Source organism: Temnothorax longispinosus, chromosome 4 (genome assembly GCF_030848805.1).
Source record: "Temnothorax longispinosus isolate EJ_2023e chromosome 4, Tlon_JGU_v1, whole genome shotgun sequence".
Classification (NCBI taxonomy): domain Eukaryota; kingdom Metazoa; phylum Arthropoda; class Insecta; order Hymenoptera; family Formicidae; genus Temnothorax; species Temnothorax longispinosus.
Genome location: NC_092361.1, coordinates 14,289,732 through 14,307,617, shown reverse-complemented (window position 1 = coordinate 14,307,617; position 17,886 = coordinate 14,289,732). Strand labels below are relative to the sequence as shown.

Genomic DNA, 17,886 nt, shown 5'->3' with positions numbered 1-17,886 from the left:
CAATGTACGGTGGGGGTACGAGGGAGGGGCTTCACTCAGTTACCCTCTCTTCTCGTCTTTTCCTACTCCTTTCTTTGCGTTACCCCTCCTATCCTTTTTCAGTATATCTATGATGCACAGGCACTTGTAGACTTTTAAAGTTTGCGATATCGACAAGCCTTGCTTTTTGCTCTCTTCCTTGTGGGGAAGATCCATTTTATGATTCTTTTTATAGATTATAATTTTTCGGTCAAGGAGAAAGACTGATGCTTAAAATCAGAAGATATGAAAAGCACAAACAAGAAAATGTTACATATGAAGCGGATTTAGAATGTTTATATGTTGTGGAAAGAAAAATTCCATTTTTGTGTGAATAATAATATAACAATAAATACTAAGAAAATTGCTACAAATTACTTTATCAAAACCAGGTGTTTTGTAACCGTCGTTAGAGTTAATTGGTTCCTTCTATGGTAGGAAGGTAGACCTTAAAGTCTCTAATCTTTCTTTTGAAAGTAACTGAAGCTTACGATGTTAGATAAAAAAGGGGACCCAGTTAAATATCCTAATTTTCCGATATACGTTATTACGTTCCACGATTAGTCTTAAAAAAAAAAGATCTATATACTTTCGTTTTCATCGCGATTAATGCCTTTTTTCCCCTGCGATGGCCTAATGTCGTCGAATTAGGGTCATTTTCGTGACTTTCTTCGAATAAGCAACGTGGGAAAGTCCCGTGGCTCCGGCGGCGATGGCGACGACAACGATACGTACGCTTCGCTTCTGTATCAAGGGAACGATTTACGGCAGTTCGCTTTACGTAATGGTTCGCTATTTAGAATGTGACATTTAATGCGAGACGTCGATCCTCGGCGTTGTGCGTCGAAACGATTGCGTTACACGTGGCGCGACATTACACCGTTCCACGATTCAACCAGAACGGGTACATACACATGACGCATTTGTACGTACGTACATACGCGTGTAACGAGATGACTCTCAAGACACGTCCTTGGAGGGACGACCGTGACGGCATGTTGGATCTCGGGCTCGTGCTTGATGGCCGATTAAATTCAGTGCTTGTAACGAACCGGTGCGGCGATCACGCTCGTTCGCTCGCCGAGATTTTCCCTCGTGCGTGCATGCTTAAATCGCGCCGCTTTCCTTCGGCATGCGTGCCGAGCGACATTTCGAGCGCGTGAAACCAAAATTCGCTCTTGCTCGTACGAAAATTTCACCGTCGCGTCGCCGAAGAAACACGCGAAATTCTCTCGACGATAATTCAACCGCGTCTGCGACGTGAACGACGTATCGAATCTAGCGTTAACTAATCAGATCTAAATGTAAAACGATATAGTAAATTTGCACGAATCGAAGCGATATTGTGGACTTGATCAGTAATTAGCAACCCAGATCGATAAATACTCTTCATACATGACGTGCGGCTTTTCCTCTTTGTTGTACAATTATTGAACTTTATTGTCACCGATATAACAGATGTTTTATCGATATAGAATATAGGTTTTGATATTTTGATATAGTTATGACTGTTCTCTAAGAAAAGACTGATCTGAATCTAAAAAGATCACATTCTTTTCAACATCTCTGAACGCTAAATGGTTTTGTTCAGTCACCCTTTCTCAATGACAGTGGAACTTTATGGCATAGTCGGCCCTTTGAGGTTAATCTCCTAAAGATACCTGCTGAGTTTCTAAAAAATATACTCACTATCTTATTTCGTCCTCTGAGCAGAAATAGACAATCTATATAGGACATTGAATATTTTCAAATGATTAATAGTTTTATCTACTGGATGTACGAATAACTCAAATAACTATCTATCATCTATAATAATGAATAATTAAGAAAATATTGTTTATTGTTATGTGGAAGATAAAGTGAAGGTAGGCGACAAGATAAAAAATGATAAAAATGACGACAACATACATAATACTTGATGTTATTAATTAATACCGATACCAATTAAAGATTAGATGAATTTTTTAAGATCACGGAATTTATTTTTACAAATACTGTGCATTCTTTCGTATTGTTTTATTAATGGATTCTAGAGTTAATATATAATTTCCGACCAGAAATGGAGACAATAAAAAATAACAGTTGGACTTTATTGTATCGAAATAATCCGGAATGTTTTATAAAGCGATAAAGCGGTAAAGTCGTCGAATTGTCATTAATCAATATTTCGTCCTTTTATGATTGAAGAGCGGTCAGTATTAAATACACGTTTACAAATACGTGCACCATTCGTAAAATGCAGCTACGGACACGGGCCGCATTCATGAAGAAACTTCTTTTCTATTCTTAAGGTAGTTCTCCGCTCCTTGTACTGGAGAAAATCGATTTTTTATAGATTTTCTTGAAACTGTGAATATACGTTAATTTAGGTGTGCTTTATGCGTGGTATAAACTTCTTATTTTAGTACCTCTTGCGGTATAAAAATCGAGATACTGAGCCTCCAAAGTTTCAATTTTTACCAAAATTTAGTAAAAGTTGAAATTTTGAGGCTCAGTATCTTGATTTTTTATACCGCAAAAGGTACTGAAGTTTATACCACGCATAAAGCACACCTAAAAATTAACGTATATTCACAGTTTTAAGAAAATCTATAGAAAATCGATTTTCTCTAGTACAAAGACCAGCTACCTTAAGTCATATTTGTTCAACATTTGTTTAGACTAATCCTTTTATAGAGATAAATTGACGTGCAGAATCCTTTCGTCAGAAAGGATTTTTTCACGAGTTTTCTTTCTTTTTACCTGTGAATAGAAAAGATTTTGTTCCAGATAAATGTACCGTGTCACTCGCTGTGTTTTGGGTTATTATATAGAGACTATATAGAGTATCGGATTTCAGCGAAGGATTTCATTATTCTTTCTTATCCTTCTTATCCCATTATTACGCGCTTCCCTTTCGGAGGCGGTGTTATCCCCAAGGGACGACTGTTTGTTTCTCTAGCCGCCGGCTGAAAATTTGCCTCACGAAGCCCTCGTTTGCGTTTAACATAAGACTCGAACGAAACGGGTACATAAAGAATATATTTCTTGCCTGCCTCTTTCCTTTCTTCCTCTTTCTTTTTTATTTCTTTTTTTTTGTTCTTACACGAACGCGGATCCCGCAATTACGCTCGCGCGATGAAAAGTAATTGCGCACAACCCACGCTTCGTGACCTTTCCTCCTCAACTTTGTTGTAGGCCACATGCATTCCTGAAAACGCGCCGGTTATTCTACGATGGAACGATGTGCGGAGGTCGAAGGCGAATAGCACGCAACGCGAATCAACCGCCCCGGCTACAGATGGCGCCACGGGCCCCGGCGCCGCCGCTCCGTGCTCCGTCGCCTCCGTCTCTTCGATTCCTCTCGTCCTCTCCCGCCATTTCGCCATCCCCGTCGCCTCTCGTTATCACGATCAATCCCGCGCGCGTTTTATGCTCGTCCAGGGCTTGTAAGTGATACAGTTTCTTTAATCAGTTTCCTTCGTCGCTACTCCACTACGTCGTTTGTGTGTCTGTGTAGATGACCGAAGAATAAGGAAAACGATGAAAAGCGGCGATAATCTGCGTTGCATGTAAGTACGCTGCAGAAATACTTTCATTTCTTACGATATCGCGTTGTCAACTTACATAACCATTAGTAATTTGAGATTCGCAAGAAAAAGGTTTTACAGAAAGTAATTCGAGAACACATGGATGAACAGCGGTATAAAATATTGAATATTCGAAATTGATTCGAACTGATTGGGCTAATTATAGTCGAAAATATTATGATGGAAAAATGGATACGTATATTCGTATATTCTCTTTTTGTTAAAATGTCCTCGACTAGTTACTTTTGATCAAATTTCTAATCTAACAATAAAGTTCATTACAATTAAACGCGTCTCGAAGACACAATTCGAAGATGTACAACGTTTATTTCCGTTTCTTGCGAGATAAGCGCAAATCCGAATGCACACGAGCGTGACTGGACTTGTGCGGCAGGTGGAACGTTAATCACATATATTTCATACAATCGTGTTGTAAGATCGCTAATTAGTTTAGCATAACATTACAGCTGTTGCACTAGTGTTTTTATACGAGGGAACGTACCGAAGCGGCTCGTTGGTCTAGGGGTATGATTCTCGCTTCGGGTGCGAGAGGTCCCGGGTTCAAATCCCGGACGAGCCCGTGGTGCGTTTATTTTTTTTTTGCTTTTTTTTCCGCTGAAATCATTAAGTAACGAGGACCTCGTGACGCGTCACCGCCGTCTGTAATTTATCGTAATTTATCAAATTTCTCGGGCGTCGAATTTTAAATCGTACTTTTGCTCAACATATCTAGTCGGTCTCTCTGTCTATAACGAGATGTCGAACCGCTACTCTTTCACTTTCGATTTCTTATTTACGCGCGCCGTGACGTCGTTAATTATACGCTGCTCATCAACGTCAATTAATTCGTTATCTGCGCGACACGCGAGATAAAAAGAGATATCTCGAGAACGAAGTCTCTTACGGCGCGGCGTGTCGTGTTGCGTAAACGCGCGTTGGTCGCCTCATGCGAGGTAAACAATTAACGTACGGTCTCGAGGGGTATAACGTCTTTTTTTTTTTAGTGCAACGAGGGCTGTAATCCGTGAGAATTATATCTCATTAACGACTCGGGTTTATATCAGGATACAAGCGCGCCTCATTGTAGATGGACCACGCGGTGCCCTCTAATTCGAACGGTCTCTTTGATGTTCTAATGCGTTTCTAAAGACAGAGTTTCTGTTCGGCGGATAACGGGACATCCACCTGATTGCTCTCTTAGGGATTCATCAATAAAATAGTGCTAAATTCTTCGCTTATGGTCTTAACCCAGTAAATTATAACTTTTGTGATAAATTTACAAAATATGTTACAGATGAAAATACAAATTTATTATATAATCTATTATTTTATACTTTTTAATAAAAATATTTTTAAAACGTGGAAAAAAATTAGCTACCGTAGAAAATTTAGTAAAATATGGACAACTAACATTTTTTTGCTGCGAGAGCTATATTTTAGCAATAGTAGCAAAACCTTTTTGCCATATTTTACGACTCCCTTTTTTTACGTGAATTACACATCTTACATCTTTATACCATAGATCTTACGTTAAACTACAAGCGCTATGAAATATGAATGTTGTTTTGGTCGGATCTTCGCGCAATTGGATACGCAACGTCAAAAATGCATTCGAGTTTCGACGATGAACTCATTTATGCTGACTAAACCTAAATCCCACAGTTGGTGAACGTTAAATATGCCGCATCATATCACGCAGTTGAAAGCGGTGCGCAAAGACACGCGATATTGAAGAACCTTGACGGAAAAGGATTCTCTTGCTTCGGCAGAGATTATCGCGAGTGTGGCGAGGACGATACGCATGTGATCCGCGGCGTGATCGATTGCCGGCCCGTGAACGATGACGCGGCTTCTAAATTCATCGAAATGCCCGTTGCCACTTGGCTCGCCTTAATCGCGTGTCAGACATGGTTGCGGGATAATCAACGCCCCTAGTGTAGCGCGAGCGGCGACAATTATTCCTTTCTCCAACGTGTAGTGACGGAAACGAACGTGTCACGTTTCCGAAAGTCGTTTGATCGGCCCCGCGGTAAGATTCTCGCTCGAGATGCGGCGCTTTATAAACGAAGGCCACGCGGGGAACGATTATAAATGTCAATCCGTGGCCCGGTCTTCTCGCGCGGCGGCTTTTCTCTCGGCAACGGCGATAAATATGAAAAATCGGACCTATACGTCGGAATACCGAATCAGCGTGGAATTGAAATTTTGCAACATTGAAGCGAGCCTCGGGCGCGATTTATCGCGACAATAAATTCTGCCGGATAATATACGCAGGCGAATACGCGTTTGTGGGCTTTCGCAAGATCGGAGGGGCGCATCGTGATCGTAAACTCCGGTTATTTAAATCTCCGGTCCGCTACCGTGCACGTATACCTGGACACGTCCAAAGTCGTGTGGAGCCGCTCGTGGAGGAAAATATATTTGAAACGTGACAATTTATACGAGAAACGACATCCGCTGGCGTGTTGGAAATGGAGCCTGGACCATTAATATTTCTTTTTTTTTTATTTGTTACGAATATGTAGGTATGCGATATAATGTGTGGGTTTTTTTGACATATTGTTACGCGATCGTTCTTCTTTATTTTGCCTTGGCTTTTTTTATTGGATTCTTGAACGCAAATCAACTGCTCTATAGGTCGGCATAATTAACCTTCAGAAATGTTAAATAATGTATCATATTAATTTTATATTGAGTCTGTTCTATTTTGTTTTTGCTTCTATATTATTTATTTATTTCATTTATTTTTTGTAATTTCAAGAGTATATATATTCTCTCACATACACAGATCTGTCCTCTCGAATGTCTCGAAGCCATCACTATCTTGGACGATTCATAGATCGTCTGTAGAGCTATACAATCGCGGCTAATTCGGAGCAAAAGTTTCGACATTTGACAGGCTGTCTCGGTATATATAAAAGGCATATATAAAAAAAATTAAAGAAAAAATTGAGTTGTGCATAATGGTGAGGTCACACGATATAAACGGAGTCATCTCGATTGCTTGTAAAAGCGAATGTTTCGGCAAAAATGTGTTCGCGCAATCGTGCCCACGTGGAGAAAGATTTGATCTTTCGAACTATAAGTCCTTTCATCGACAGCCAAAGGCACCATGCGAGGTGCTTGAATGCGCTTCTATTCTCTACTCTTTTCTCCTTTGTCGCTTTTTGCTCGACGAAGGGGGTGGGAGAAAGAGACCGCGATTAAGTAATAGGTAATTAATAGAGGCACCGTTTTATCCCGATTTTTTACCGCACGCTCGCGCAGTAATTATAGCCCTACGTCATATACTCCCCCCCTCTCTCGCACTCCTTCACTCGAATGTGTTTGTAATCTCGCACGCATCGCGCGTACGACAGGGTCGCCCGTAAAAATCTGAACGTGCAATTAGGGCTAAGTCGTTAATTTATTTTTCTCTATGTGTGGGCTAACGCATGTGGGCTTTTGACCGGTCCGTGAAATTATTGCCCGATACATTACTGAAATGTGAGCGACAGCAATCTCAACAATAGGATAATTTTTTACGCGAGTGCAAGTTATTCCAATTTCCATATTGCTATTAAGATATTGAAAAAATAGAAAAAAAAAATCTACCGGTAGTGAATTAATTACAATTAATTAAAATTATATTAAATTATTTCCAGTAAAATTTTAGTGAATATCGAATATTTTGAAAATTATATGTGTAAATTAAAAGATTGGTTTTATATGTATATCGATACAAATAAGTCCAGCGAATAATATGTAAATTCTATCGCTCCTTGAGCATAAAGCTTCTAAAAAATTACATCATTTGATTCTGTATTTGGCAAAATGTTACATTTGATTCCACGTTTTTTTTTTCGTTTTTCCCATATTTTACTCGAAACAGTTCTCTTCCAGGTAGTTAATTTATATTACATCTTCTATCTTGTTATGTCCATTCTGATGCTTATCTAACGATGTTTTCGAGGAGAGGAAACGAAAACATTGCCAGCAAATAATAGTTATAAATAGTAAGGGAGACCGGGGCTATTCGTAACACATTTTTGTTTCAAATTTTTTTCTCGCGTCGTATAAATGTTTAAAAAATTTTTATTAGTGCGATGTAATTGTCCATCTCTCTAGTTTAAAAGAAAAAAAATATGTAGGTTTTTCTCTCACGAGTCTCGAAATATATCAAGAAATGTATCGCTGTGTCATGTGTCACGAATTGCCCCGAAGCCGGGGTAATTCGTGACAAACCACGGGATAATGCGTAACACTTTCTCTGATTAAACAAACTATTTAGATTTCTTTCGTTTTTGCAATTTTTATCTACTTTATACTTTGAAAAAGCCTTTATTTGTCAGAATTTACATATTATATGTATGAAAAATTATGAAGAAAAATGTAACGCCTGTTCCATTAATTGCCTTCATTGCTCACATTCGATTACGGGAAACCACTTCTCGAAGGCGTTCACGGCCCCTGCGAATTGGTTTTTTCTTTGAACGCTTATTCGTGGCGTTTTTGGTTGCCCCGATTGCTCGTGTCACGAAATGTCCCGGCGTGATTTTTCCTTATTCATGATCCGTGACTTACAGATAAGAAAGAATACCATAAAATCTACTCATGCATAATGCTTAGTTAGTGAAGTCGAGTGACTGAATACAACTTACCGTTTCGGATCTCTTATTATTTTATTCGACGAGAAAACAAATTTTTGGGATTTGAAAAAATTTACTTTGAGCACTTGAAATCAAACTTTCTGTCACTGAGAGAGAAAAATGGTTGACACGCAAATGCCATTCCGTTGGTACCTAGAGGACACTAAGAAACATCTGTGATTGATATTACAAGCAGCAAGCATTTTAAAGTTAGGCCCGCGACAAAATTTCAGCAGTGTCACGAATAGCCCCGGTCTCTCCTATAAATAGCGCTTTAAAAATCATTAAATCAGTGAACGAGAGGGATCTTACATAATATTTGGTATGTCTAAAGCTATTTTTTGACTTGATTAACATACAATTTTGTAAACAACTGTAAGCAACTGTTATTTTGTATGATAATAAGCTGCCACTGGTGAACTTGCGTGTTGCGTAGTAGACGAGCGATCGATTCCGGATGCCTCCAGTATGGCGCGGACCTCGGGGTTAAACGTCCGATGTATCTCAAAGCGTCAAGGGGGCGAGTCGTCGAAGGCATGTCGTAATAGGTGTATACGACACGCGGCGCGACCAACCGGCCAGTTTCGTGATTTACGCAAAGTAATCCCATTACAGGTCGCGTCGCTCGTTAACGTCATACGCGCGGCTCCACAGAGCTGGACACGGTGCTGGAAGACGCGCGAATTACGCTTGTAAGCGGGTAATGAACGTCTCGATAAAATTCTAGTAAAGGGTGCTGCTAGAAGAATGCGAGAACCACTCAGACCAGGATTCATTCCATCTTTTAGTGCACTTTACTCGAATCTTTTTGCAAGTATTGAAATGGCGCTTTTATCTTTAGTAATTATACAGAATACCCCGGATTTTTAACAATATATTCTACTTTAATTTAATTAGATAATTAAATTAGATGACGGCTTTGTATCAATCTTTATCTAATCTCTTTGAAATTATCTAGCGTAGAAGGTCTCGAAAGTTTAGGCGATGGTTATCACGGAGCAATGATGTCGCGGTCAAAGGGAGAACGATCGTCTCCGTCGGGGAGGTTAATATCTAGTCAGGCATCCGGGAAAACAAAGTGAAAGGAGCACCATCCTTCGACGGTGCATACACCGTATGCGCCGACATTCATTCTACGATGCGCACAGTTATATGGCCTATGAATCACGGAGCGGAGACGCTCACGTTAAGCCGGGAGTTAATTGAAACTTTTATTCGTAATTACGCATTTTTCTCTATCTTTAATACACGCACACGTCGCGTCTCACCCGCATATTAATTCACCCTCGAGACACCTGGGAGACACAGAGAGAGAGAGAGAGAGAGAGAGAGAGAGAGGGAGAGAGAGAGAGAGAGAGAGAGGGGGGGAGAGAGAGCGAGGGAGAGAGAGGAGAGAGAGAGAGGGAGAGGATCCAGAGAGAGAGAGAGAGAGAGAGAGAGAGAGAGAGAGAGAGAGAGAGGAAGAGGAAGAGAGGGAGAGAGAGAGGAGAGAGAGAGAGAGAGAGAGGACGCGTCGCGGCCGCCTGATGCGTGCGTCGCGTACTCAGGGATTCGTCCGGACGGGTTAATTGCGTCTTGTGTCACTGCTAATAACTATCCTCGCGAATAATACATCGTCGCGGATATTTGGCAATGCAGCTTCCGGCCGTTCTTTAACCGTTTCGCAGTAAGTTTTTACGCGATAGTCTAGGAAAATCTCAAGCTTTTAATAACAAAAGTGGAATAATGAGTATTTATTGTATTTACAAGGTGCGCGCATTGCCGTTTTCCACGTTTTTTCACATAAACGTAATGTCAGGTAAAATATGTTTCGCCATTTGGGGTTAAATGGTTACAACGTAGTGCGTCTCTCGTAATCTCCGATCTTTTTATCGCTAATAGTCGCGCGCTGTGATTTAATCTTAAATCAATTTCACGCGCGTAACGCGAGTCGTGCGAGCCGCGACGTTATAACGGACGATAAATTTACGTAGTTAATCGGTATTTGAAGTGTACAATTATTCCAGTTTCGTTTTACTGAGAATGCCATTAATTATTTATTTTGTTACATACGTAACTTGTATGGTATGCTTCGGACGTGCGTGTCACCGCTTGGCACCGCTTTAAGAAATACACTGATGACTAAGAAACACACTTGAAATGCACTGATAAATCGTATATTGAATTATAATAAATATAATAATAATAATAATAATAATAAAGCATAATAAAGCAAAAATAAAAATAATAATAAAGCATATATATGTACGTATATAGTTATAGTAACTTGCTACATATTTCTTCTATCTCCTTACAAGGGGCGATTTAATAGAAAACTCATTTTGCTAACGATGACGTCGATGACCATGAATTTCTTACGAGCAAGAAAATAAATGAGAATGCATGAAAATATGAAAGGGCAGCGCGCGGCGTAATATTTCTTCGGTTTTGACGCCGGTTAACGTATAACCGGATGTCGCACTTTGACCGCTCATTTAAGTGGCCGGGATCGAGCCTTCCCTCGCTCGTGCTAAAACGCCGGATTAAGCTGGCGGCACGCCAGCAGGTCAAGGCTCCCGCGGCCACCACCCCCGTGAGGTGAAGTCCAGGTGAGGCCCAAGTGAGGTCTTCATCGGTTCGGCGCGACATTGAAGAATATTCCCCTCTGCACTTATCCACTCGACCGCCCTGAGGAATCGCCTCATCGGCCGGGACCCGCATCGCCATGCTAATCACTGTTGCGTCCAATGTTATATTATCCCTATGGAAAATAGAGGAACGCTTCATTAGCATACATATACGAACGCCGCGCGGTCGTCATTAGCGCTAAGTGCGATTAATAATTGCCGGCGAGGGGCAAGAATCGACACTTCGTTCTTTGTCATGCCTCGTGAACGCTTCACCGCGTCTAATCGTCTATGATTAGGCCGAGGCGCGGTTGTCGCTCGCGTCTATCGTGACTAAATTTAATACGTTTCACAATTACGGGACTCCGCTTATTCCGTATTCGGTAGAAAGATTTTGTTATAATCCTGATATTTTGTGAAATATAAAATTGATTTATTAATTCTCGACGTATCCTTTCATTTTGCCAATCTTCACTAACATTTCATTTTATCTGCAGTTTAAAAAGAAACTTGATTCAAAGGTTAAATTATCTCACGCATTTCTTATCTCATGTCAATTAATCTTTTCAAACCTAATGATTTCAGATCCTTTTAGTACACATATAAACGAACGTCAGATTATCATGCAAACGTACTTGCATAAAATGCATCATGTCGTTAAGAGAAAAAGTACAAGGTAAAAAGAAGTAATTTTTCTATCAACGAGAAGACGTGCGCATCGATATAAATCGCTTAGAATGAGATAAACGTTTTACGCGGTTACGTTTACCGAGGCAACGCACATGTGAGTTATGGAAATTTTAACGCGTAAACGTGACAGGATCAATTGTTGAGCGAGGACGTTGGTTGTTGCGGCAGGAAATTAAACGTAGACGCTAAATGTGAACGCTATGTAAGTGCCAGGCGCGGATCATCGCAGCGGCACCGAATTATTATAAACCTCCTCGATACGGTACATCTTGCCCACGAGATAGCAGCCGCGCGGTTTCTCAATTACCTTCTTACGTAAGTGTTAATTGCGACATGCGCTTGCGCCCGCGCGAGATCATTCTTATAATGTGTACTTGCGTATGACCATCAGCCCCGCGTGTATATACATCTGTGCATGCAAAATGATTCGCTACGAGCAGAAAAATTTTCCTCCTCGGCGCGTCGTGTCGGACGTTACGGAGAATCTCGTCGAGATGCCATTATTAAGATTACCGGAATACATACACACAACCGCCGGTCTTTTTATTAAACGTCGTCTCCGATCGCGCGCGCGATACCGACGGAAGATCGAGTGCCGACTCGACCGAAAGTCGATGGTTTCTAGTATCTGAGAAAAAACGCAAACCTCTCGGGGTCTCTTGAGAGGTCGCGGACGACCTCTGAAGCGTTCCGCCGCGACTCCGCTGGATCTACGCGCTCATCGTCTCGTATCTTCCTCCTCGTATTCGTTCACTGGACGCTACACGACGCAATATGTATAATATGACCGTCCACAGAGAGGTCCATTTACCAAACCGTTACGAGATAGGCGCGGCAGCGGCTTTATAATCGCGCCTCTCGCGTCTCACCTTTCTCGCGCCGTGCGCGCGCGAAATGGCGTTTTAATTATTACTCGACGCATTAACCCCCGCGAACCCGTGGGCACGCACCTGCATGGAAGCGCGTGTCTCTTCGCGTGGGTGTGCGCGAATCTCTATGGAAGATCGTTTCTCGCGGAAGATCTTTTGAGCGCACGAGTGCCGAGCATTTTTATCCGCAACTCCGCGGATCCATTGGCGGGCCGCTTATCGCGTCGCGGAAAGCCGTAAGAAAGTGTGAGAAACGGTTTCCAGCTGAGAGAAGCAGCATCTTTATGATGGCTTGACGAGATTACTGAGTGACGCGAAAATCGTCAATACATTGCAGGAAAATAGTTGGTAATCTAGTCAGGGAGATCTCAGCGAGGATATAAAATCTTTTTATTAGTGTTCGTCACATAAAATGGTCGATTTGAGTATATTTTTCTCAGTTTATTTACTCAGTTTTATTGCTCAGATTATTTGAGGAAACGCGCATTAAGTGGACGGGGTCCTCTTTGTAATTTATGAAAATCGTAGAAAAATTGCGAACTTTAATGAATTATTGCGACATGTCTTTACTTTTTGCCTCTCGCGCTAAGCCGTGCTTATGAAACAGTTTTGCATAAATTTGAATCGACAATAAACGATATTACTGGCGCACAAGAACTTAGTGGTATTCCATCAATTCTCATACTTCATCTTGCCTCTTGGAGTAATCGTAAGATTTGCAAAATAGCTTGCGGGCAGAGCGAAGGAGAGGTAGTCCGGTTTCCCGCTGACAATTACACGATCATTGAATCTACTAACTGTCGCCTGTGTTAAACAGGTCACCAATAAACGCCCACGCGGTTGCGAATACGTGTCGCTGCTTGCGCGTTAGTAGTTTCCTTCGAGACCTCTTATTCTTATAAAGTAATAATTTGGGAACACTCTTGTGCGACGTTGTTGCAAACCCTATATTGGCAGTAGCAATTTTAATAATTCTGAAGAATTTTCATAAGGGACATGAATATCGACTTTGGACGTTTTTCGTTATGCGAGATGTTGGCAGTGTACACTGTGAGTTTCGTGAAGAGTTTAATTGTGTATCTTAATAATTCCTCATCAACAGGTTTTCGACGACAATTTATATCTTTTTTTATTAATTCTTAAATAGACATTTAAATAGAAATATGTCTACGAAATATCTATATTTATTATTAGTATAGAGATAGTAAAAAAGTCACTAGTTAGATAATAGAGAACAACGTAAAAGAAATTATTTTGATATAATAGTATATTGTACAACTAGTGGGAAAAGTGGTCGATTCTGAATGAGTGTGAAGTTGGTCGCACGAGCGAAGCGAGTGCGACCATCACACTCATTTAGGCTCGGCCACTCTTCCCACGAGTTGTTCATACTATTTTTTCTAACAAGAGCGTGAAACAGGCCGCTTTTCGCGCTTGTTTTACAATTTTATTTCTCCACTAGTTGAGAAATGGCTCCATTTTTCAACTAGTTGAGAAATGGATCGTTTTGCTCACTCAAAACAAGCGCGAAAAGCGACCAGTTTCACGCTCGCGTTAGGAAAAATATATTTCTCCACCGCTTATACGTTACGCAGAAAATAATTGGATCAATTCACTTAGATTAATTGAACATGGATATATACGTTGTCAAATTGTCAAACTGTCGTAAGAAAAACAAACGCATCTCATTAGGAAACATCAGATAAAACACAAGACCGATTAAGAACGACGCTTGAATATCCCCTTCGGACGTTTTTCGTTATGCGAGATATGTTGGCAGTGTACACCGCGAGTTTCGTCAAGAGTTTAATTGTTCCTTAATAATTCCTCGTTAAGAGGTTTTCGACGTCAAACACGGTGGTCCTCGAAACGCAAATGCAAATGAGGCACGTCGTTCTATATTGCGTTCGCCACAGTGGGTCGCATTAATCATATACAGCCGAGGCCCACGAGCTGACTTCGACTTTGTTGGTCCGTGCAACTCGCTCGGGCCTGTCTTCTCATCAACAAAAGCGAGCGACATGATATGATCGCTCTTATCGAGATTGCATGCAAGACTGATATCTCCTTGGCGAAATTATATCGTTGCAGGTGTAAGCATTAATAAAAAAAGTTTAAACAACTTATTAAATAATTGTTAAAAGCATTTGTAATAAAGATATGTTTAAACAATTAAGGTAAATGGTCGATATAATATCTCGATTATGTGATACAGTATTGCATACTATATTAAATAATATCTCAATTTTTATATGATTCTGGCTTGCATTATCTTCTTATAAAATTATGCTTTTTAAAACTACTAAAATAACACGCGCGCATGCATAAGTGTGGTTGTATATCTAACGCCTTACGCGTTAATACGTTATGATTAATGTTTCAGGTTCGTTATCGAGATGACTGTTGGGTCAGTGGATCGATTAATGTCGGATTCTCCACTCCAATCGAAGCTATGGGTAAGTAGATTTTAAACTCATCTTTTCGTACCTTGAAATTGCTGACGCGGTCGATTCTCGCATATACGTATATACACCATCAATACCGAGTCCAGGTTGTACTTACGCGTCCCTATTCGGCGCCACTTAAGTGCCGACAAGCTTGTCTGTAACTCGTAACCACTCATCGCCGATCGGCCGTCGCTCTGTTTTCTGACCCGTTCGAGTTCTCGATGTTAGCGGCCGAACATATCGAGAGCAAACGGCTCTTCCGGTAATCTTATATATATATGGTGCAGAGTTAAGTGTACGAGCGGCAACGGAGTTGGGCATAAAATTCACCAAATAGCTTTTTGCCGAGCGTCCTCGAACGGTGGAAATCAGGAGAGGAGAAAATGACGCTTTAACGAAGCAATAACGTATACGTAAAGAAAGGGTTATAGACTCGTAAGTGACTTAGGCCGCTAAATGGAAGCTTCCTCGCATAACTGTTTCGTTCAAGCTTCCAAGACTGGATTGAAAAATTACCAAAACGTCGTGATTTCAATTGATAGAAAAGAAAAAAGTTGTTTGGAAAATCAACTACAATGAGATCGATTTAGAAATTTTGATAGAAAGAAGGAATAGATACACCTTCTGCTGATCGGAATTTTTCTTTCGGACATGCCATTATAGGAAACCTTGAAATTTCTGACATTTCTGCCGTGATTCGAGCGAGTTTATCAACAAGTGTTGCTCGCGCAAAGTCATCAGTATTTTGCAAATGTGTGCGAAACAGACTGGCCATTCGCCTCCGGCTATTACCTTCGTGCCTTCCCTACGAAACAAAGCGCTTCCTTCCCGCCGAGTGGTCGCATAATCGGCGGGTGCCCCGCGCGAACTCGTTTCTCCATGCGCTCAACACGAACGATTATTCCAAAAAAACCTCTTCCGATTACGCGCACTTAATAGGCTGGGACTCGCACGGTAATTGCAAGGTTAACTGATTTTTAATGATAGGTCCGCCGATTGCTACTGCGATCTCGCGCGCCTTTTCTTTATGCTCCACCTCCTTCTTTTTTTCCCTTCTTCGTTCTTTCTTACGGCTCTCCTTGCCGTCCATCCCTCTTCTCCCGTTTCTTTATCTCTACGCATTTTTATCATCCAGTTTCGTTTGCGTAATCCTCCCGTGTGTATTTTTTTTACTACTACAATAATTTATTATATTTACAATACACCACTCGGTAAAGCAGACAAGTTCTACAAAAATTTATTTATTAAGAAGTAGGATTTGCTAAAATTAAAATTAATTTTCTAATTGTCTATTTAATAAATTGTTATTTTTTTAAAAACAATGTCTTTTCTGAGTACATTGATGTCTTCTTTGGTGAATTTTGAATGCGATATTTACTTTTTCAAAAACGGCTCAAGCACTGTCTTGTTTATTAATTTCTTTTACCGGTTTTCATTATTAAAATCATAAAGAAGTCGACAGAAAAAGTAAGACAATTCTGTTACCGCTAAAGCGCCGGTAAAATACCGCTCCATATATCCGTAACGCCCGGCTGCACGTAATGATTCCTTGTTGCGGCCCCGACAATGAATGCCGCGTAGCATACGTATATACTACCTTGCGTAATCGCTTATCGCAACACGAATGCTACTCAAGACATAGTCTGCGAATTACTAAAACGAACGCGGCCCCACGTTAACCGTAGATGTTCGTATTTATCGTGCGAAGCGACCGTGCGAACGGGTTTCTCCCAAATCGACGAACATCGTCCTCGCATGGGGCCGCAACCTTGAAAAAATTCGGATAAACGAGAACCGAGGATGCGCCTGTCGACCAAATTCGACCGCGGAAGTAGAATCGGGACCTTGAATTTTAGTCGACCGCCGCGAACCAACTGGCTTGCGAACCCGAGCGCCAGCGCTGAAGCTGACCCGTTTGCCCAAGCGGTAGGGCCGATCGTCCACGGACAATAGTTTTACGCACGAGTGAAATCAAGATTGCGCAATGCAATCGCCATTACGTAGCGTCTGCGTGCCAAGTATATATATCGGCTCGTTTAATTGGCGTAGACGTTCCTACGAGGAAGTCGGCCTCGTGACTTGCCCGTATTTTCGGCCGTGAGACATGAATCGCATTGAGACGAGCTGGATAATCGTCGTAGAACGCGGGCTTTACGCTCTTAGCGAGAGTATTTCGGATCTACATACGTGCGATTGGCGATTTTTTAGCGGTGCAAGGGCAATGACGCGAGTTCGAGGGATCGGCTCGGACTCCATTCGGAAACGTCGTCCAAGAACGGTCAACAATGTAACGGAAATCGCTCCTAATACGTTAACGCCCATGCAACGTTATTACCGTGATGTACCTCATTGGCTTTGGCAACTGTGTCTGCCCTTCGGTCCAATGGTCCATTCAGTGACTCCGGACTCCGAAATCCGGTCGCTGCTTGAAACGAGCCATTGTGTCGCCGCGAGACATCCTCGCAGCATCCTCACACAAAAGAAGTCGCTTGTTGCTACCGCGTTGCTACCGTGTGAAGGTAGCAGGGCACAATAATCGTTGCAATGTTGCAGCAGCGGCCGGAGGACGATGGCCCCACCGTAACCATGTAGCGTATGTAAAGCAGAGAGAAAGGATGAAAAATAAAGAGAGCAACGCGCTAACGCGGCACGGCCTCTCGTCTCGCCGCGTCTCTTCGACGAGACGCCCTCGACGCCCTCAGCTCGTTTCTTGCTGTGCGACGCTTTGTCAATGTGTGACTAATAATAGTCACACGTCATTAAGCTTTTTCGTTCAGCTCGTGTCTTTCAAGTGGACGCTACTTACGCTTTAGAGTATTTTGGAGCAGTATTTTCTTTTGGTACAGTTTACGCCTACTTTCTCAACTTTCTTGAATTGTGGTTAAAGTGCTCTGCACATATGGAAGATATCAAAACAAAATTTTGTGAAAATTAATACATTAAGAGCTATCGAGTCGAAAAGATTTTTTTATTCATCTTTTGTTAAGTGATCTGTAGTAAGAGAAAGTACGTGAGTGAATGATTCTATTCATTACTGTGAAATGAAAATATTTCGGACG

General features: G+C 41.4%; 1 protein-coding gene, 1 long non-coding RNA gene and 1 other non-coding gene across 7 annotated transcripts in view; 2 read left to right on the top strand and 1 right to left on the bottom strand.

Moving 5' to 3' along the window:
- The first annotated feature begins 2,970 nt into the window (after nt 1–2,970).
- The window catches only part of LOC139811261 (uncharacterized), an 85,983-nt gene continuing 71,067 nt past the window's right edge, over nt 2,971–17,886 (top strand). For 2 of the 5 annotated variants that reach the window (XR_011731586.1, XR_011731585.1), the window contains exons 1-3: nt 3,054–3,446; nt 3,518–3,569; nt 14,764–14,836. Coding sequence is in view for 1 of the 5 variants with exons in the window: in XM_071775430.1 (XP_071631531.1) it covers nt 3,242–3,446; nt 3,518–3,569; nt 14,764–14,836 (330 nt within the window). In the remaining 4 variants the exon portion in view is untranslated. Of the gene's footprint in view, nt 3,570–14,763; nt 14,837–17,886 lie in introns of all 5 variants that reach the window. The other 3 variants (XM_071775430.1, XR_011731584.1, XR_011731587.1) reach the window with 3 other exon arrangements.
- Nucleotides 4,096–4,167, top strand: Trnap-cgg (transfer RNA proline (anticodon CGG)). Its single transcript has one exon. It is a non-coding gene; the product is annotated as a tRNA-Pro (tRNA).
- Nucleotides 10,281–17,886, bottom strand: part of LOC139811262 (uncharacterized) — a 128,991-nt gene continuing 121,385 nt past the window's right edge. The window contains exon 3 of the long non-coding RNA XR_011731588.1: nt 10,281–10,955. This is a non-coding gene — a long non-coding RNA (uncharacterized lncRNA). The remainder of the gene's footprint in view (nt 10,956–17,886) is intronic.